The 22,583-nt window shown below is 39.0% G+C and overlaps 1 protein-coding gene and 1 non-coding gene across 10 annotated transcripts in view; one reads left to right on the plus strand and one right to left on the minus strand.

The window, feature by feature from the left end:
- Nucleotides 1-20,813, minus strand: part of PWWP2A (PWWP domain containing 2A) — a 32,868-nt gene extending 12,055 nt beyond the window's left edge. For 2 of the 9 annotated variants that reach the window (XR_011464678.1, XM_070373031.1), the window contains exons 1-2: nucleotides 20,150-20,813; nucleotides 2,792-3,756 (exon numbers count right to left, since the gene is read on the minus strand). Coding sequence is in view for 8 of the 9 variants with exons in the window: in XM_070373031.1 (XP_070229132.1) it covers nucleotides 2,792-3,756; nucleotides 20,150-20,733 (1,549 nt within the window). In the remaining variant the exon portion in view is untranslated. The other 7 variants (XM_070373032.1, XM_070373037.1, XM_005897521.3 and 4 more) reach the window with 7 other exon arrangements.
- On the plus strand, nucleotides 9,425-9,554 carry LOC138988696 (small nucleolar RNA SNORA33). The gene has a single exon (XR_011464962.1). It is a non-coding gene; the product is annotated as a small nucleolar RNA SNORA33 (small nucleolar RNA).
- Nucleotides 20,814-22,583: the final 1,770 nt, after the last annotated feature.

Genomic DNA, 22,583 nt, shown 5'->3' on the forward strand with positions numbered 1-22,583 from the left:
CGTTGGAATGACATAACTTAGGTGACTCTGCCTATGTTTAAAACTTCCTAAACCTTAGATTTGAAACTTTCAAAAAATAATGAACAAATTCACTAATCTGAAACAAATACTCTGAAAACCTTTAAGATACTTCCTTAAAACCCCTCAATCACACTGAACTTCTTTCAGCCTATAATCAAAGAATTCAAAAAATACTAGTTATTTCTGTTTGCAGGAAAGAATATGTTCAAGTGAAACATCTTTTTTAAATTGTGTGTTTATTATAATCAAAAAGCATTGACTGAGTTCCCCAGAAAAAATTCTACTTGTAGAAATCAGTACCTTACCTTAAGGAAGCTGACAGACTATTGATTTCAGTCTCCATTAAAATCTTTTCATAATTCCATAGGAACTACAGTATTTCAAACTGGTTACTTAGGAATCCACAAAAAGTTGCTCTCTTTAAAAGTTCCAAGTTTCCAAAAGTGTCAAATTGACATTGTATCATACTTAAAGGTTAAGTTGGATGCATACAATATGAAACCAACTTACAAATATTGGGAGAAACTTGCCTCCAAAAGGCCATCAGATTTTTCACTAAGAATAAAAAAATCTAAAAATGGAAAATAAGAGATCAAATCTTAGGGACAGATGGACCATGTAGAAAGTAGTTAGCCAAGTTACAAGCCCCAAAAGCAATGATACCTGAGGCAGAAGATCAAGCAGAAAATAGAGTCTTTGTAATTACCCAAATGTAAAACAAACCAAAAAAAAATGAAGCATGCGGTGAAATATTAAAGCTAAATATGAAGTAATTAAAATCCATGTACTTATGAGAAATTGGCTGGAGGATGGGCTCAAATCTAGAAGCTTATCAGACCTCTAAACTACAAAACCTCATTTTAAGACTATATTGATTAGTCCCTCATTTGAATTGTATCTATGCTCAGATTATATATTCCCTGATAGGGCAAACAGGAAAATATAGGTGATTTTTTTTTCATCTTCTCTATATACTATTACAAAGAATAATTCTCTACCATCCTGAAATTTTTCAAAGCTTTTTGAGAAACACACACAAATAATTTGGATTTAGTCGATTTTATTTACAGCTTGTTTTTTTTTGTTTTGTTTTTTTACATTTCAAAGCATTACACAATTACAGTTTCTCATTTTCTGACCTGCAAACAGATAACCTTAAACGGAAATATTTTTTTAAAAATTATCAAACTAGGTACATCCAGAATGCAACAATTACATATATGACAATTAATTCACAAAGTGTAATTTACCAGGACATATCCTAAGAATTTAGGAACAGCCAGTCAGTCAGGAGAAATCTGACCAAATTTAGCAATCAACTATTTACATATCCAAAGACAAATCTATCTAAACTCCCAAACCAGAAGTTTGAAAGTTTTTGTTAAGTCCCCACTGGACAAGAGAGAGGGCGCGATGATTCAGACCTAGCCAGCCTTGACAGTCTTAATCCTCAGGACTGGGCTGCTTCCCCAGTTTGCACCTTCACAGCAAGCAGCTCAGTTTGTCAGACATCCAAATATCAAACTCCTGTGCCATTATGCACGTATTAAGTACTGATTAATAAAAACTAAGAAGTCATTAAATATCACTATTCCCCCCAGCTCACCAGCCCTTAACATCCCAGATATGCAACCTGTGTCACATAGTGACAGGCGATATTTTATATATGTATGCATCTATGTACACACACATACATGTACATGTGTGTATATACATATACACATACACACAGTACTAGGTACAAATGACAATTAACAGTCCCTGCAAAAATTCATTTTCAGTTGAGGCTATGGCTCCTATGCCTTGTGATGGTTTTAGACTTCAAAACTGAAAAATACTGCTAAAATCTCCTTTCCTAAAGACAAAATTTGATTGCTTGTTCAGTTTAAGCTTCTCTGTCTAAAAATGGCTATAAGATTAAGTATAAAAAAGCAGCCAACTGAGTGCAGTTTCTCTCTCAGGTTTAGCCAAGCTGTCTCATAGAAGTTACCCCTCACTAGACTAGAAAACCTGGGGCGCCTCCCAAAGGTTCTTGCCTACCTTACTGTCCATGTTCACGATTCAAACTGTGTCAGCAGAGACCGCACTTCAGGGGTCAGCTGCTTGGCAGCCTTAGCTGCCTCTGTGATAGCCTTGCGATACAGGCCCTTTCTCTTCTTATTAAAGCGTGACTGGAAGTTTTCTAAAAAGGGGGAGAGTTGCGAAAGAGCCAGAAAAGATGTTGTTGGAGACCCAAACCATGAAATACGGGCCTCCTGTCGGACTAAAATGCCGCTATCTTTCCGGCTCACAGTTATGGTAAGAATACGGGCTGGCCACCAGGGGAAGCCATATATCTTGGCCCAGACAATGTCCCCTACACATACGGTCCTGCCATCTGGTGTGACGCACTTAGAGACGTTTTTGGAAAAGACTTTCATTTTCAAGGAATTACTGAGCTTTTTCTCTTCCTTCGAAGAGGAGGAAGTGGAGGTGGAAGGTGCATGCATACAGCCTGGAGGAAAATCAAAACTTTCAGAAGAACTACACTCAGAGTTGGAGGATTTCAAATCATCTGTGCTATCAATGCTACACACTGAAGCACTGGAAGAGTCAGACTTCTTTTGATTTAGGGTCATGTAAACAGAGATACTGCTTTTGCTGCCCTTTCTGCCCAGTGTCTGCGGTTCCTCCTGCTCACCAGGCACAAGCACTTCAGTTGTGTCCTGAACCCCACTGCTGGCCTCTTCAGGGCCTGTGGAGGGACTCTGATTTTCTGAAGGGGCCTCACCTGCTGAGCGGGTAGAGGTGCAACGGGACTGGGGCTTGGGTGCCATCTTGCTGCTTCGCATTTTCTCCAGTCCGGTCTTCAGAGAAGAGTCATTTTCTTCATTCCTGTACCTCTGGGGCTTTAAACGAACCCGGGGTGGAAGGGAGCCTGAGCTAGGGTTCTGATACCGACGTGTGAAATGGACTTTTGAATGCGCACTTCTGGATGTAGAGGTTTCACTCTGCTTCTTCTGTGCCTTTTCTTTGGCAATTTTCAGCACTTCCCGAGCTTTTGCATGATCCATGTTTTTATTCTGGAGCACTTTTTTAGTATTTAACTGAGCTTTTGATGTATTTGCCTGAGCAGAAACTTTGACTACTCTGCCTCTGCTGTGAGGAATATTTGAAACCTTAACCACAGCACTTCTTTTCTGGCTTTCATTTTGGCTTCTCCCATCCACCTTATGGTCAGTTTTCAGTTTTTTGTTCACAGTAGTTACACTTTCACTTCTCCGTTTTTTATCTTCATATTTAGAAGGGTCACTTGCACTACCACCTTTCCTAATTTCTTTTTTTTCAGCAACAACACTGTTTTTACACTTGTCACACAAAACTTGCCTGGGTCGTAGTTTAATAGCATTCATTATTGAAGTAGGTTCTTCCCTGTACATTTTTCGTTTGGGTCGCTTAATTTTCCGAGGAGGCGGCTGAGGTATTGATTGGTTATATGTGTCCCTGATAAACAAAGGGGGAGGATAAGGTGCTCCTTCATGGAAGAGAGGTGGTGGTTTGGAAGTCCACAGGCTTTCGGCCAAGCTGAGCTCAGGAGGCGGGACGGGAGAAGGGTCATTGGGAACAGCACCATTCACTTCACACTTGACTTCTGTCCCTTCTTGGAATGTATTACTTTGGAGCTGCATGGCTTCGGGTTTATCCTTATATTCCCTTTTGGGAAATACTGTCACAGGGATCCCATGGGGCCCAAACCTTTGAAAGAAATGAAAGGAAAAAAAGAAACCATTAAGTTAGCATCTACAATTCCATTTCTTGAAAGACCACCTACTGTTTATGTGACCTTCCTTGAAAGCTATTTCACTTTAAAAAACAATCCAAAAACCTACGGATGGACCTCCCCACAAAAGTCCCAAAGCATACCATTCCATTTTTTTGGTCTTACATTTTGGCATACACTCAACAGGAAATACTCAATAGTTGCTCTAAGCAATGCCATGATAGCTGCTGTTATTTTAAATAGATCTTTTCAGTCTTGAATCAGTAAGGAGTTTCTGTCAGACAGCTTAATATTTAATGTCATTTGCTGTAACACTCTCTCAACTAGACATGTCCAATAAATGCAACTATAAATGTGTAGTATATGGATCTTCCTCTGGTTATATAATAGCTTTTAAAAGCTTCACAAAGCAAATTTGGCCTTACCTACTCCAAAATATTGAATCAGTAAAATCCTATCTCAACTTTATTGTTTAAACCCTAAAGATTCACAGGTATTTACTTCTCTACTGTTCTACCCTAGCTCATCCCATTCATCCACCCCGCCCTATCCCCAAGGGGGTGGGGGTGCAGGGAAACAACACAGAAATATTAGAAATTCAGATAACCTCAAAAGCAGAGAGCTACAGAACTATGGCTTTTGAGCTTTTTAAAATCACATCACACATTAAGAAATATCTTCACATTGCAATCCAATAAAATGTTTATGCATGTATACATGCATGCATACATATGTAAATGCACACAACTGAGCAAAAGCGTCACTAAATACTTAACCTTACAATATGTTATACATAATTGTATTTTTTTCTACTCTGGTCTATTTTCATTTGTTTTGATGCTAATCAGATGCAGTAAATGGATTTCCGAACTTTACAGATCCAAACCCAGTTTGTGAAGCAATGGTAGAGAACAAAGTCTCTACAATGATCAATTTCTAATAAAACAGGAGTCAAATAACCTTGCTTCTCAGGTGGACTTACTGTGGTTTGATCTGCCTGAGCTGAACATCAAGAACCCTTAAATCTAAACTTGCTATATACGCAGAATCTTGCACATAAAAATAAAAGCACACTACCAATTTCATCAAGTACATGTTAACATGCTAATTTTAAGCACTAATTGAGTAAAACAGTATTGAACACAATACAGTTCTAATGCCAATCCTCTAAAGCAAAAGTGCGTAGAACCCAAGAACTGGCTTCAAATAGTCAGATGGAACCCCTGACCTTATTAGATGCAAGTGTTTTATATAGATCTGTTTTTCTGGAGAATGGTTGAGTCTTGGTTCTCACATTCTCTAAACCATCCTTATGTCCCTGAAAATGTACTGAATTCTTCACTGGAAAGAAATCTTGAGTTCTTAGGGCTACAGATACCTAAACTTGGGCAGGGATACAGGAAGAGCCAACACCAGGATATTTGGTTCCAAGGCCTGAATGGTTTTCTTCCTGAAGTCTTTTGTTAGCTTGACTACCACAAACCAGCAACTTTTAGCAAATATAAGTCACAAAGGAAGAGGAACGCCGTCTTTACCTAGGGTGGGACAAGTTTGGGTCTGTGCTAATCCACAAAGGAAAGACAAATTCCTCTCTATGTCAGACTGCAAAATTAAATTTCAACTGTATACTTCAATACAAAAAAAAAAAATTTTTTTTTAAGTAGCTTTCTATTCCAGGATAGCATTTTGTACCCAAGTGTTTGCTTCCTGACTACTTAATTGCAACGTACTTTGAGTATTTGCCCTTATACGTAAGTGCTCAACACTTTTTCAAGATGACAAGAAGGCAAAGGTATTTCTGTGTTTTCTTCTGGAGTGACATAAAAAACTTAATGAGGTGAGACCACCATTTGTATTAACAGAATTCCCAAATTTGTATAAGCCATCATTTTGTCCCATTATACTTTCACTTATTTCTATAATTGAGAAAAGAACAAATTTCCTTCCTTTCATTAGGGATAACTAAACTGCAATCATCTTACTTTGTTTTATTTTTTTTAACAACTTTGTATCCTCAGGCAGTCCTGAACCCCTCTAAATTTAGTTTTTGCTTGTATAAAAGAAAATAGCACTATTTCCTACCTTAGAGAATTCAGGGAGGTTAACAGGTCAATAAATGTTAACCATTTTTCAAGTAATTTAATTTTACTTTCAACTAACAATTTACCTGAGTTTCAGATCCTTTTCTGTGTATCTTACGTATCATCTGGCCAATTACTTTAAATCTGTTTATGTCAAATAAGCTGTGAAATCTCATATGTCCACCTTCATGCAGTTTTTAATAAGAACATTAGTTTCCCCACTAGATCTTTTGCCTTTCCCTCTCACGCATATACAAGTATTACATATTTTTAATAACATAGGGAAGCACTTGATTGTATAATGATAATGGAAAAAAAAAGAGGCCAAAAAAGAGAGGAAAAAAAAGAAAGAAGCCTAACTGGTAATTGTGGGTAGTGGATTGGCAAATATTTTTTAAACTGATAACAAAACTTCCAAAAAGAACCAGAATGATAAATTTAAGAGGAAAAAGGCATCAATGTCCTACTCCATCTTAGTGATCATTTTGGTTACCGTTCCAGGAAGAACACTTAATACCATGGCTGTTTTCAAACTAAGTGTGGAAAGGCTGGTTGCAAAATCAACAGTCATGTCTATTTGTGAGTCATGTCTATGATTTAAATTTTTAAAAATGTGTAAATATATGTAACTGCAGTGCATCTGTCTCATGTAATATGTATATATACGGGGTCACAGATAAAATACATTCGTTACTATGCTCAAGTATGAAAGCCAATGACTTATGAAACTGTAACCTTAATAAGAATATAAAGTAGCAACAAAACTATGGTCTTCTAAAAACCCTAAAATCTAATTTCTCAAATACAGTTGGGGAAATCTACAACACACCATGACTCAACGGTGTTTGAAAAGGGAGATTCTTAAGCCCTGCCCCAAGACTGAATGTGAAGACTCTCCTAGGCTGGAACACAGGATCTAAATTTTTAGCAAGTATATCTGCTTTACCTTTTTCTAAAGTGAAGATATTTATGTCCCATGTGAATGCTCAAAGGGTGGCCTCAGCAGAGGAAGATTTTAATGATCAGTGGAGAGGAAGAAAGCAGACTAGTATCCCTTGCATGAGCTTCTTCCAAAAGAACTTTTAACAAATACTTCAAGCGTTGAGTAGAAAGATTCAAACCATCTCTCTTTCCCCTCCCCTTCTTTGTGCAGCATGAGGATATTTATTAACACATTAGCAACAACTCATTCTAACTCCTATCCATTTCCAATCTTTAGTACCCAAATCTTCTAAAGGAAAATTATTCAGGTATTATAGCTTAATTAAAAATAGCTTTTGGATATAAAGTAGACAGGAGACCTCCCTGCCCTACTTCTGTGGATTCCTGTGAATTTAGTTCAGAACTAGTTTAAAACTAGCCATCATCTTAATAATCTAGGAGTAATGAATATCAAAATTCTGAGGGCAAATAATGGGGCTTAATAGTTATTTTGTGTCAAAGCAAGAGAAAATCACTATGAAAAAGAATCTTCAGCCAATGCAGATGTGAAACAATTGCTCAGAAAAGAAGTTCAGGCAAGTTAGTTGAGACAGACGCCAGAGTTCCGTTTGAACCAAACCTCCCTCCATTCAAGTGTATGAAGGAAAGACAAAGGGAAACCTTTCTCTCTCAGAATTCTTTTCTCTTATAAAAACCTACAGTAGGAAAAAATTATATGAAATTAACCCATTTTTTAAAATATCTAGATGTACTTATTTCAAGCAGATGTTTTCAGAAATCTACCTCCCTCCTTAAATCACCAATAGGTTCAATCATAAGGGAGGGAAAACTATAAAGCAAGCTGATTTTGGTTCACAGTGCATCTCTGCAAGATTGGTTGTTAGGTCAAATGAAATTAGTTCAATATCAGCTACGTGAGGTAGAAAATTAAAATACAATGTACATATATGCTTCAAAAAATTAAACACATCTACTTCTGAGTATTTAGCCAATAACTGGAAGAAGAAAAAAAAGGTTTCTCAAATATCTCAAAGATATTTGCACACACACATACATAGCAGCATTCACCATAGGCTAAAGATGGAAACAACCCAAATGCCTATTTACAGACAAATGTATAAAGTACAATGCACTATGACTCAGACTTAAGAAAGGAATCCTATCACATGCTACAACATGTATTATCCTTGAAAACATTATGCTAAGTGAAATAAGTCCATCACAAAAAGACAGTACAATTCCACTGATAGTAGTCAAACTCACAGGAGTTACTTAATGGGTACAAAGTTTCAGTTTTTTAAGATAAAAAGTTCTGAAGATCTGCTTCACAACAATATGAATGTACTTAACACTGCTGAACTACATACACTTAAAGAGTATATTTTATGTTTTTACCACAATTAAATTTTTTTAATTGTCTAATGAAGAGGGGCAAGTTTGATGAGAAGCAGTATATTTCCATGGTGATAAAGGAATTATTACTGCAAGGGAAATAGTAATTATGATGGAGAATAACAGAACAACACCCTGACCTGAGAGAAGACTCAAACGGAACATCACCAGTGAGGCCACATGACCACAGACCCGGTGCCCTGAGCACACAACATTGCCTGTATAACCTGAGCCTCTGGTGAGTAAGAACAGGCAACTAAAGGGAGGAAGAGTCCCCATTTCATACATTCTATATTATACTGCAACTAAATGCAGTACATTTACTCAAGGAAAAAGTTTTAAAGGACACTTTTGGGAAAATTGACAAAGTAATGAAACATGAGCTACAAAACAGATAAATGTTCTCTTATCAACATTTCCTGAATTTGAAAACTATGCTGTGGTTATGTAGGAAAATATCTTTGATCTTAGTAAATAAATGCTCAAATATTAAGGGGTAAGAGAGATGATGTATGCAACCTACTCTCAAACAGTTCAAGAGAAAAACGTGTTTATATAATGAATGATAAAGCAAATGTGGCAAAACGTTAAAAATCAGTGCAGCTAGGATAAAAGAGTTTAAGTTCTCTATTTTGAGATTATTTCAAAGTGTAAAAATTATTCTAAAAAGTATAATCTTAAATTTAGTTTACACCTCAGTTCCCTCAAAACTTTCAAGCAGGGACTTCCCTGGTGGTCTAGTGGTTAAAACTCCAAGCATCCACTGCAGGGTACACGGGTTCGGTCCCTAGTTGGGAAACTAGGGATGCTGTGGCACAGACAAGACAAGGAGGAAAAAAATTAAAACCTCCAAAGAAGTATATAAAAAAGAAAATTTGTTCTGCTTAAACATAAATGCCCACAAACTCACCTCAAGTACCACTAAGCACAAAATCTATTCAAATACAAGTATGCTAATTAGTCAGATAGTATAAAACTAGTTCCCAGCCCTAGGATCAACTGCAGTAGGTGAGACAGAATGCATGAGTCCCTGCTAAAAAAGGGTTCTAGACTAGAGGGAAAGAAAGCACTGAGGATTAGTGGCTAGGCAATGAGCCTTGCAATAGACTATACCTAGAAGGGCCCAAGCAGATTAAGTAAAGAGCAAAACAGGAGTGGCAGAGAGTGGTTGCCTGTTTTTGAATGTTGGTAACCAACTAAAGTTAGGTTTTAAAAAAGCAAAAAACTTAAGCCAGCCAAAGAATCTGCTTACCTGAATGTGTTTCTGCAGAAATTTAGAAAATGCTGGCAATAGGAAAGCCATGTTACGAGCCTTAAAGACATTGAAGTCATTAAGGTCCCTGAAAATGGCTACAAGGCATTTTAATGGTGGGAAATACTTAATAAGATGTGCTATTTTTTTTGTAAAGTGAAAGTGAAGTTGCTCAGTCGTGTCTGACTCTTTGCAACTCCGCGGACTATAGCCTACCAGGCTCCTCCGTCCATGGGATTCTCCAGTACTGGAGAATTCCAGTACAGAATACTGGAGTGGGTTGCCATTTCCTTCTCCAGGGGATCTTCCAAACCCAGGGATTGAACCCGGGTCTCCCACATTGGAGGCAGACGCTTTAACCTCTGAGCCACCAGGGAAGCCCCTTTTTCTTTCTTTTTTTTGTAAAGCTTCACTGTAACTAGTGCTAACAACTTGGGAGTTTGTAAATTTTAGTAAAGCCACATTTGTTTTTTAGAAAAAAAATTAAAAAGCAAAAAATAAAAAGCCAACAGGTGATAAGATGCAGCACAGGAATTACCCATCAGCAAACTGACACCCCCTTCCATAGGAGACAGTTCAGAGGCTTACACAAGCAATAAAACACAGATAATCCATATAGTGGGAAAAGAGGACATGTTGATGAGCGTGTGTATGAGGGAGGGTTAGGTAAGAGTGCAAGGGAAGAAGAGTACTAGTCTCCTAAAAAGACAATGCCAGTGCAGGTTTCTGATTACATAGTGATGGGACCAAAAGTACAAATCACTTGTTAAAAAGTTCAGCTGTTCTAGTCTGGTCCCACCATTTAATAAGTAAAAAGAACACAAAACATCTTCCGTTCCCTAAGTTTGAAATTTGTCTTCATCAAAAGTGAGCCCTTTTCAATTATGTTTTAGAAGCATGTAATAAGCAGGACTAAATTTCCCAAATGACACTGTAACTTTCTCTTCATGACAAAGCCCATAATTCCCTCAAAATCCACCTGCCCCAAGGGGTTACTGGAAGAAAAAATTGAGACACATCCCTCACCATCCATCATGAAAACTCCTACTTATCTCACTCCTTCATAAAATATAAATGTCATCCTTCCTTATTAAAATGGGAAAGTTATACTTCACCAGTATTACTTGAAGCTTACAGACGTTTTCAAGTTATTTGAAGATGCAGATTATACTGCAGGCCACAATGCATTAGGCTGGGTGGCTATTCAAGCAAACCTATTTAAATGACTGTAACAGCTGCTGTCATCTTAGTTCTGCCACTTAATAGCTACTTCATAAAACTATGAATAGTTAACAACTATATAGTACTTTGTGCTAGGCACTATTCTATTTACAGCAACTGATTAATCATCACAATTTGTAGCTGATGAAAAACTAAAGCACAGAGTGTAATGACATTCCCAAGATCACATAGCTAGTTAGCAGTACAGCCAAGATACAAATCCAGGCAGTTGCCCCCAAAATCAGAATCTTAACCACACTACTGCTGCTTCCCCTTACTTCATCAAGCTACTTAACCCCTCTCCTCCACCTCTAAGGGAGTGGAGGAGCTAACAGGCCCACATACTGTTTTCTGAACCCCATCGAGGTGGACAGGCCTCAGAATTTTTCCCAGCTTTCAAAAGATAATAAGCACTGATTCATCAAGCATATTACTAGTTCAGCGGTGAAATGAAACAACTTCACGCTAAATGGGATAAACACATATAATATCCTCATATAACTTCAGTCAGGTTAGGTTTTGCCACCAAAAAATTTAACAGAAAATTGGTTTCAGAGCTTTTTCAATATTGGAATTGAAGTAACTTGACAGAATTGTCAAGATTAATTAAGAGTATAAATAATTACTGTATACTAGGCCTGGTGGGCTGCCGTCTATGGGGTCGCACAGAGTTAGACATGACTGAAGTGACTTAGCAGCAGCAGGTATAATATATGGTAACTATTATTATAGTAAAATTAATACATATCTGAGACTTCCCTGGTGGTCTAGTTGTTAAGACTCTGCATTTAACTAAAGGGGGCATGGGTTTGATCCCAGGTTGGGGAACTAAGATCCCTGGTTGGGAATCTGTACAGCCTAGCCTAAATAAATAAAACAATATTTAAAAAATAAAATATATTCAATTTTGTTAACCGAGTAAATGGATATTTTTAATTAAATCCCCAAGTATTATAAAGGCAATCTGCAAGGACTGTGGGTACCCAAATGGGTGAGGGAGGGAGGGAAGATGACTTTAGCAACATAAAAACAAAACATCCACATATTATGAACAAGAATGCCAGGAAAAATTAACTAGGGGTGGGGAGCATGGACAGGCTGCATAAGTTTTAAAAGAACATCTCTGTAATCCTAAGGATCTACTCCATCTTCTGAAAAGTCCATGCAATTCCCTTTCATAAATATAGTTTTTGGAGGAAAAGAAAAAAGAGGTTAATCGTGAATAATTTAGAGTTTAAGCTCCCACTCACATACCTTCAACTAATCCTCTGAAATAGGGGTCCCCAACCTCCGGAATCTAATGCCTGATGATCTCCAGTGAAGCTGATACAATAACAATAGAATCAAGTGTACAGGAAATGTAAATGTAATGCACTTGGATCATCCTGCAACCACCCCCTCCGACCCCAGTCCGGGGAAAAACTGTTCCATGAAACCAGTCTCTGGTGCCAAAAGGCTGGTAACTGCTGCTCTAAAAACAACTACTTACCTGGATATTCTGGAAATATGGAAACAACTATAAAGAAAACACACTTCCTTCTTTTTCAAAGCAAAATGGTCATAACATCTGTATGGTACTCAAATTATTTAACTCCCTAACAGTAAATTCTTTTAAAATAACCATCCAAGAAAATGATAATGACCATGAAGCGGCAAAACATTTTTAAGAGCTGACAAATCTTGACTTCACTTTTGTATAACATCACTTAGAGAAAGATACTTGAAAATGAACACTGGTATAATAAAAGAATCTTAATTATCAACAAAATACTCATCAGTTTTCAAACACTTGGAAAGAATTCCCTTGGTCCTGGCTCTAAGACACCAATACATAGTCTTAAGTTCTCTATGTTTCCATTATTATTTCTATGTACTTTTGATATTTCTGTATTATATCCAATAGGATCTATCACACAGAGGTCTAAGTTATTTCTCAATGGATGGACTTTTTTAAAAGCAACTAATTCAATTAATTTCACTATTTCTGTTTTACCACAAACAGGTTTCCAACAACTTACTATAGGTTAGTCTTTAAAGTCTTTTCCAACTCAATCATCCAGCACTTAATCAATGTGATCTTGTGCTCAACAAGCTTCCAATCTGACATTTTGTGATTCCTCCCATGAAGTAGACTCCACTGTTGCCAGGACCAGGCCAACCAAGGCAAAACATTTAAGACCTAGGACCATATATGAAGAAGAAACCCCATTTTCAAAAATGCCCCAAAGAGTTCACTAAATTGAACTAACTGAAAAGCAGCTCACAATTTAAAGTCAAGCAGCTACTCTTGGTGGCGTGAGAACAGAGCGCTCTGCCATTTCTACCTAGCAGGGTAACTCCCCACCACAATTGTAAGCTAAATGACAATGGGAAAAAATAGTTATATGTATTCGAAGTAGAACAAGGCTGTTTGTAAATCTTAAAGAATTGTATGTCATTCAAAAACGCATCCTCGGGGACTTCCCTGATGGTCCAGTGGTTAAGATTTCGCCTTCCAATGCTGGGCAAGGAGGTTCGATCCCTCCTTGGGAAGTTAAGATCCCACATGCCTCTTGGCCAAAACACCAAAATCTAAAACAGAAACAATATTGTAACAAATCCAATAAAGACTTAAAAAAAAAAAAATGGCTCCTCAGTGCTTTCCTATTCAAATCACAAAATGTAGTTCTCACAAACCACTGTGACTATCAGCTGTTCATCTTATTCCATGAGCAAAAAGGTGTCTTCGATACACCTGCTAATTCCTACCACTTATAGTTTTAGGCAATTAACTTAATCTCTGAGCCTTGGTGTCTTAATCTGTGAAATGAAGATTAATAGAATTTAACTTCATTGGACTTCCTAGAGTAAAATGAAACAATATCTACAAAGTACCTGGCACAGTGCCTCGAATGGGAGTGGGAAATACATAGTAACTATTGTTAATTATAGAAAGTAAAGCTTGGCAACCTTTTTAAATGGTGGGAATAAGCAGAAAAGAGAAGTCAAATATTATAGGAATTATTTGTTTTAAAAAAGGCTAAAAGACCCCACAATTTTGTTAAGGCCACTTGGTCCAAAGGTAAAGAGACAAAAATTGACTTCTTAAACTTCTAGTGGGCAACCAGACTTAAGGAACAATTTGCAAGTCTAATTACCAGTTCTACACAAAGGATCTGACCTGCCACCCAAGTGGCCCATGTATTGCTTACTTTGTAACTACATTCCAGTCAAATTACCCAATAACTTTAAAAACAGGTTTAACAAATTTATGGTCCTACTATCTTGGCAAAACTACCCCTAAAAGTCAGTTATCTCCAAATATGCTCTAAGAGTCATCTGTATCAGAATCAGCTTGTTAAAAACAAATTGGTGGAGCGAAGCTCAGAAATCTTAAAGCACATTTGTTTTGAGAAAAACTGCTCAAAAGATTTTAGCCAAAACATTCTCTATTAAATCCATCCAGAGTATAATTTAACCTCCACTTTCCTGCATGATCTGCCACTAAAGCAAGCTCTGTTCTGGTGTGCCTGAACTAATGAGGGAATTAAGATAGAATGGGACCAATAAATATCAAGAAACAAGGATGTACTTCGGAGGCACAAGTTAACTACTAAAAATATCTTTCATTTTTAATCAATGTGAAATTAACTCAGCCATAACAGAGAAGATGAACACAAATTCTTTAATGGCCCCCCACAGAAAAGCTGATCTCAGGAAGATTAAACTTAGTTCCATCAAGAGCATTGCTTTAAGACAGTACACAGTGAAGTATGGTCTTATTCACACATAAAAGGCTGAAATTTAACCTCATTTTATTGGAGACCCAACTCCAAAAAAACATGCCTGGCATAATTTGTGTGTAACACATCTAGTTATCTAGTCTACAAAATTCATTTTCAATACTATGATATTACAAGATTCTTTACATTCAAACTAGACTTTTAATGTTCAATAGCTAATCACTTCCAAAAAAATCACTGTAGTCCAACCAGCAATGAAGAGTTCACTCTCAATACAATATATATACAAGTACAGCAGTGGCTGTCCTAAAGCTGCCTGGGTCAAAGTGATTGGCACTCATCTCTACGCTATTTTACTGTCGAAATTCTTTATCAACACGTTTGGATATAAGCAGAATAATCAAAAATATTTTTAAGTGTTTCAAATATGCACAACTCAACACAATCATTCAAGCATACTACTTCAGGGCCTAAATTCTCAGCCTGGACACTTAGTATAAGCTACTCATACCACTACTCACTGCTTCACCAGAATGGCTGTATATTTTTCCCACCAAAAGTAGGGCTATTGCACCATACGTTTCATGATGTCTGTAAAGAAAAAAAATTATTGTCTTGGTTTATATTTCCTTAAAAAAACAAGTAAATCTATAAACTGTCTTAAGAATTTAGTGAAATCTGAAGTTGTCTATTAAGAAATCACCTCAGTTCTTATTAATACAACCTGCATATACAAAAGTCAGTTTTGTAAAAGATCATTTCCAAAATACAACTAGCTACAATCTTTAATAAGTACGTACCACAAAATTAAAAACGCACAAGGACTTTTAAGCGTTAAGCATTTACTTCATGATCCCTTAATTCATATCAGTTCCCAAAATACGGGATCAGAAAGATTTTTTAGGACTTCAACGTAGCTTTATAACTTTAAAGATGTGAAGAATAGTAACAAACAGTTTAAAGATCCCTCTTATAGAAAGAAACCACAGGTTTCATACATATGTCCCTTCAAAAGACTCAGTGGTAAAGAATCTGCCTGCCAAGCAAGAGACCTGAGTTTGATCCCTGAATCAGGAAGATCTCCTAGAGAAGGAAACAGCAACCCACTCCGGTATTCTTGCCTGGAGAATACAATGGACAGAGGAGCCTGGTGGGGCAAAGAGTCAGTCACAACTTACAGAAAGACTTATTTTGTTTCAAGTATAGATTGAGAAGCTCTGGCTGAAGGCTTTTGCCCTCAGCAAGTTATCTTGCCTGGTTAAACTTTTCTATGTTTGGAATTACTAAAGTTGGAGGTGTGTTTAAGGGAGAGGCCTAGAAGTCTGCAGGCAGGCAAAAGATATTGTATCATTTCTACTGACCCAAAACAAGGCCCTTGGGGGCCTGTAGGGGGCTACAGTTGTCCCATCTGTTTACTCCTGAGGGAAAAGAACTATTTTTAAAATGTTATGGAAATGCATCCAAGGGGATGCAATTGGAAGAAACTCACAATGTGGAAAATTCTACCAAAAAGGCTATGGATTAACAAATAAACTGCAAGGGAATAAAAGTAATGGTAGGAGAACTACAGATGAAAACCTTAAGGAACTTAACCAATTGCAATGTAATAAACTTTACTTGAATTCTGATTTGAACAAAACTTAGATGTTAATTTTGAGACGCTGACTGCATATTATGATGTGAAGGAATTGCTACTGTATTAGATATGACAACAGTAGTACAGTTAAAATTTTAAAGTCCTTATCTTTTTAGAGATCTGTACCAAAATATTTATGGTAAAATGATGTTTACGATTTGCTTCAAAATAACCCAGTGGAGGTGTGCGTATGATAAAACAAATCTGGCTAACAGTTGACATATGTCAGAGCAAGGAACATCCACTTACCATAATACCATGGATGTTTATTTACCATAAGAAAATTAAATATTGTACAACCAATGATTATTCTGTCTAAAATAAGCATTAAGACAGTTTAGCAACCTGAAGGAATGTTTACTATATAATACTATATAATGCCAGATGAAGAAACAAACGTACCAAAGTCAAAATTTCAAAAGCATAAGGTTAAGGAAGAAAAGACAATAGGAACACCAAACTACATTTGGGAGTTACCTGATTACTTTATCTGCTTGTCATCAGACTTTGCTAAAGTAGACAGGGTTAATTTAAACTACCTAAGAGGGCTGAGGATAAAATAGTGGATATGCCTAGAATAAACTAAATAATGCAAGCCTCAACTTAAAGCCATTCAGTTTCAAACAAATACTCCACTACACAATATCTGTTCTAACTAGATATTCAAATATCCTCATTTTTAGGGTGACCATGTTTTTCACTTGCCAAAGCAAGTTACTTTGAATAAAGAAAGGAGATCAACAATCAAACCAGGTACAGGAAACCAGGTACCTGTATAGGATGGTACAGGAAAACCAGATCACTTGGTCACCCTATTTAGGTCTATAAATTGAGGTGTAAAGTTTGTTTGCTTATTTGTGTGTAAAGTGAATTGCCTTAAGTCAAAATGAATTAGCCTCATAAAGACTAGATAGAGACTGAATCCCAGACAGGCAAAGAGATTTGCCCAAAGTCAAGGTATTAACTGGAGAGGCAGATGCTAGAAGTCAGCACCCATGTACCCTGAAACTCTGTCCAGATCAATGTACCATTCAGCACCACTTTCTTTTCTTTAGGTTTTTTTTTTTTTTAATTACATGTGTCCTGCTCCTTTTCCACAAAAAGATTCTCTTCAAAAATGTCTTCTTCAATCAAATAATTCTAAAAATAAAGGAAAAAATAATTCAATGACAGGAAGGTAAAGAATGTCAAGCAAATGCTTACAAAAAGCAGACTCTTGATCAAGCCACATATATATATATAAAATCCTGTACTCTAGGATCAGACACTCTTGCTACATGAACAACTCTTCCAACTTTGAAAGACATTTCTGTGCCACACGTCAGAATAAAAAAATTAATAAAAGCATGAACTGGCCCATTGGAAGACTGAAGAAAACCACGTACTAGGAGGCACCTAGTAGCCTCCCAAATGTTCATTATTTTCTGACATCTCACTGAGGAGGCAAGAACCAAGGCCTCAGAGTTTACTCCGTTCCCAGTATACAGCTATGAAAACGGGGAGTCTCCAGAGCAGGTATGGCTATGAGCTGACTAAAAATATCTGCCTGGCTCCAACATACACAACCTCTGTATTATCCGATATAGCTATTAACAGAAGGATAAGCATATATTTCAGAAGCATGCACTTCTTTACTTACTACTTAACAGGAAATTTGCCAGCCCAACTGCCTTTCTAATATGAAATTAGAAAACGCACAGGCTTTAGAATCAGATCAACTACATCTGAATCTTTGCAATTTACAAGCTAAATAACTGGCCAAACTGATGGAATTTCCTCTCATATAAATGAAAAATACCCCCAGAATTGAAGCATGAGGTTCAAAGCCTGTTACTTAACAGGTACTCAAAAAAAAAAAAAAAAAAAAAAACAGGGAAGCTCTTGTCTTAATTTTTATGTTGGAGTCCAGCTGATTTGCAGTGTGTGTTCATTTCAGGTGTACAGCAAAGTGATTTAGTTATACAGTCTATTTTTTTCATATCCTTCTCCCATATAGAGGAAGCTGTTGTTATTTCTACCTAAAGGTTTCACTCAATGGCCAATTCAAATAGGAAACAACTTATTTTTATTTATCTCTTGGTCATGCGGCCTTGTGGGATCCTAGTTCCCAGAGCAAGGATGGAACCGGGTCCAGACAGTGAGAGTGCAGAATCCTACCCACTGATCGGAGAAGGAATTCCTGATACAAACTATTTTTAAAGCAACTGATGACTATACTCACAGTCTTGGTAAAATCTGTAAAGATTTCTCTCCTGGATCATCAGTTTAACCCCAAAACTGTGCATGAAAGTATGCAAAGTAAGCACAGATTACAAAATAATATTGGCAGATCTATTTTTCCAAATTATATTATGAAAGGATATTCAACTAATCAATCACTGACCCAATACTTCCTCAAAGAGGAAGTATTTATTTCCTCACCACTTCCATAATGTGTATGCTTCCCATGTACGTTTCTAGGAGGGTCAGATTGTGTCTCATACATATAGTATTCAGAATAGCTAGGAGGGTGCCTTACATAAATGTGCTCAACAAATATTTGTGGAATGAAAAGTTAATATGGTTCCCTTAATGGCTTTTTAAAAAATACTTTAATGACAGGATCTTTTCATTTCAAAACATTAAAATGTAAAAGGTTCATAACAAGAGCTACAAAAGCTGCTGTTCATTAGAAGTACTGTAGGTAAAACAGAACTGCAATTTCCTATGAAAGAAAAATTTTAAAAACAAACAAAACACCTGGACAATGAGCACCTCAAAACAGGAAAGCAATATGGATTCCATTTCCAGAAACAACTTACCTTTTTGCACCTTCCTTTTGCAGATTTGAAATCCAGATTCTCACACAATCACTGCCCTTCACTTCTGTTTGATTCAATAGCATACACACTACTGACCATACATTCTCTCGCTTGCTAATAAATACATCAGTAGAAAGCACACTGGTCTTATTCTGCTTTCTGTTTTACGAAAACAAAAGTGCAAAAGTCCTAACCCAAAATTCTTTATAAATAAAAAAACTAAAAAAAATTTTTGAGAAGTGTTTGCGGTAATGGTAAAGGCTCCCATCTTTTCCCATACTTCTATTACGCACTTCTTCCCCAAACGAGGAAAGATTCTTGTGTCTTGATGGGAGGGCAAGCAGTTAAAAGCAAAACACACTAAAATAAGCCATTTCTAAACAGGTGAAATACCATCAGAGTGTGTGCTGTTGCAGGAAACAGAATGGAGAGCCGTGAATGGGAGTCTCTGCACTTCATATCTGCAAAAGAAGAGAATAAAAAGGTTAACTTAATTCTAGACTCGGAACACAGTATCTTCACCTGTATAAACCAAAGCCCCAAAACAACCTAATGTAAGAAATGAAAATGTGCTAAAGAGGTTTATGGGTGAACTCAACCATTCAAACTGTATCCAGTTTTAGAAGTTAGTATTTGAACACTTTTATACCACATCATCTTGATATTAAAAGTTAAATAACAAAAATCCCATCTCTTCTTTAAACTTCTCTTAAAATTTATCGTAATTACCCAAATATGCTTCCGTATTGAACAGTTATATAGGGGGAATTAGTTCTAACATTGAGAATAACAATCAAAAGGCTCATTTTGAATAAATGCTCTTCCCTTTATAAGGAGTGACAGTTAACGTTTCCGGAACCCCAACGCACACACCCCTTTCTCCAACCTCATTAAAGATTAATTTCGGAACACAGCAATCTCCCCCACCCTGTATCCCGTACTCTGCGAAAATTCTTCTGCGTTTTGCATTAATCCACCAGACTCAGTGTGGGTGAGCCAGGGTCAGGTGTGAAAGGAGGCTGGGACTGGGGTTGGGGGGGGAGGGTGAGACCCAGGAGCCCCTCAAGCACTCGCGCCCCCCACCTGGAGGCACACCTGCCTCCAGGCGCCCACCTGGGGCAGGGATCGCCCTTTCGCGGCCCCGCGCCCCTGCCCCACTCGGAGCGCGCGCCACGCGCCGCGCGGTACCCGAGGGCGGCGCAGGCGGCGGGACGCCTGAGAGGCGGGAGCCGGGTGTAGATGGGCAGCCTGGACTCGCTCCCTCCCCGGGGACCGAGCGGGCCGGGGCGTCCCGGGGGGCTGCTGGGGGCGGGCGCGGTACCTTTTGGACAAATCCATGAGGACCCCGGAGAAGAGCTTCTCCCCGAGGCGGAACGACACGACGAGCGCGTCCTCAATGATGTGGTCCAGCGTGACCCGCACCTCCGAGCCGGGGATCAGTTGCGACACCGCGGAGTCCCCGCCCGCCGGCGGTACGAGAGCCGGGGCTGCTGGCTGGGGCAGCGGCGGTTCCTGGCGCTCCTCGGGAGCCGGGGGCTCCTCCGGCGGCGGTACAGGAGAAGGTGGCAAGCTGGGCCCTTCCGGAGGCGCGGCTGCCCCCGGTTCCACTACTCGAGCGGGCAGCTTCTCCTCAGGCTCCAGCTCCAGCCCCGCCGCCTCCGGGCTGCGGGCGAGCTCCCCCGGCGGCGGCGGCGGCGGCGGGAGCGGCGGTTCATCGGCCTGAGGAGAGGACTGCTGCCCGTCAGCCTCTCCGTCCGGCACAGATGCTTCAGTAGCCGTGACCGGGAGGGGGTCAGTGCCGGCCTCGCTGCCGGGGATGGGCTCCATCTCCGGCTCGGCCTCGCCGGCGCCCCCCTCCCCGGGGGACGCTGCAGTCGCTGCCGCCTCTGCAGCCACGGCCGCCATTTTCTTCCTGGCTTCTCCCTCCTCCAACTCGGGTTGTAGCGGCGGCGGCGGCAGCGCTGTTTGGTTCCCTAGGCCTTCCCCTCCCTCCAGCAGTTTTGTCCCGCCCTCACCCCGATGCTCGTTATTGGCACCGCGCCATTGGTCCTGCCCTACACCCCTCCCACACTTGTGACACTTCATTGGTCAGGTGGGGATGTCTATCATTCAGTCGGTCCAGCCTTCTCATACAGAGTAGGAACTTCTCATTGGCCAGACGAGTTGTCAAATGCCGAATCTTAGAGGAGAAGTGGGGGGGCGGGCTCAAAGGGGGCGGGGGAAGTCACAAAAGCTGAGCCTTGTACCTATCGCCTCTTTTTATTGGATGGAAGAGAAAGTAAAGTCTTATGGTTGGCCTATGCTCCTGCCCATTATCAACCAGGTTTTCTCGGAGGTGGGATAAAGGAGGGAATCACGTGGCGTGCCTGTTCTTTCAAAGGCTACAGAGGGGAGGAGTAACGAGGTAATGAGGGAGGGGAACCGCTTCCCAAGACTCTCTGCGCAGAGGTCCTTAGAATAAATGTTATTTCTAGGAGCGGACCTGCTTGCGGCCGAGTGTGGGCAAGAGAAGCTTCTTTGGGAAGGACAACTAAAGTTTGAAGATAATTCTACGAACACTTTTTGAGCTCCTCCTATGCTAGGCACTGTGCTAGTGCTAGGGATAGAAAGATGTGAAAGACATTCTCCATAACCTCATGGCAGCCGCTTCAGCTCCCACACAAGGAGTGTCTCATTGAGTACTCTCCACTTTCTAGGAACAATGCACCTACTTATTTCGAAGTAGGAAAATGCTAATGAAAACCAGAAGAACATCATACACACTGGATTAAGCTGATGAATGTTTCAGAGACTAGTTCTGCGGCATTGCTGGACTTCACATGAATAGCAATTTTTCAACCCAAATTCACTGGAAAGTGGTCACACCTGGTTTCTTGCTTCAGCCTTTATCGTTGCCTCGTGTATGCTACAGGTGCAAAAAGCCTCTCTCTTCAGGGTTCTAATGCCCCTACTTGTCTATTCCCACTTTAAGTTTCTTGATTTGTTTGTTTGGAATACTCTACTGAACCCATTTCTCTCAAAGTGTACCTCAGAGTGAGCCTTTTCTCCAGAAGAGATCGTATGCACTAAGAATGCCTACAGGAGGAAAGGAAGAAAGGTTACCAAAATTAGGAGTGAAAAAGGGAATCATAAAGACTCATCACAGCCAGTACTTACTAAGCATCCCCTATGTGCCAGGCACTAGTACAAGCACTTGGTATAACACCTCATGTAATCCTTAAAATACTCCTATAAGGCAGTTACTGGTAATGTTACTTAGTTGCTAAGTTGTATCCAACTCTTTTTCCACCCCATAGACTGTTAAGTGCACCAGGTTCCTCTGTCCATAGGCTTTCCCAGGCAAGAATACTGGAATGGGTTACCATTTCCTTCAGGGGAGCTTCCCAACCCAGGGATGGAACCATGGCTCCTGCCACATTTCCTGCATTGCAGGCAGATTCTTTACCACTGAACCACCAGGGAAGCCCGACTGTTATTACACCTGTTTTATAAATAAAGAAATTGAGGCACAAAAAGGGTGCCCAAGGTCATACAGTAAATTGCAGAGTCAGAATTCCAAGGTTTTGTGTGTTTTTTTTTTTTCGGGGGAGTGGGGATAGATACATTAGGAGTTTGGGATTAACAAATACACACTACTATATATAAAATAAACAACAAGGACCTACTGTATAGCACAGAAAACTATAGTCAATAGTTTATAATAACCTATAATGGAAAATAACCTGATAAAGAATATATATATATGAGTGAATCAC

Source organism: Bos mutus, chromosome 7, assembly GCF_027580195.1.
Source record: "Bos mutus isolate GX-2022 chromosome 7, NWIPB_WYAK_1.1, whole genome shotgun sequence".
NCBI classification, from domain to species: domain Eukaryota; kingdom Metazoa; phylum Chordata; class Mammalia; order Artiodactyla; family Bovidae; genus Bos; species Bos mutus.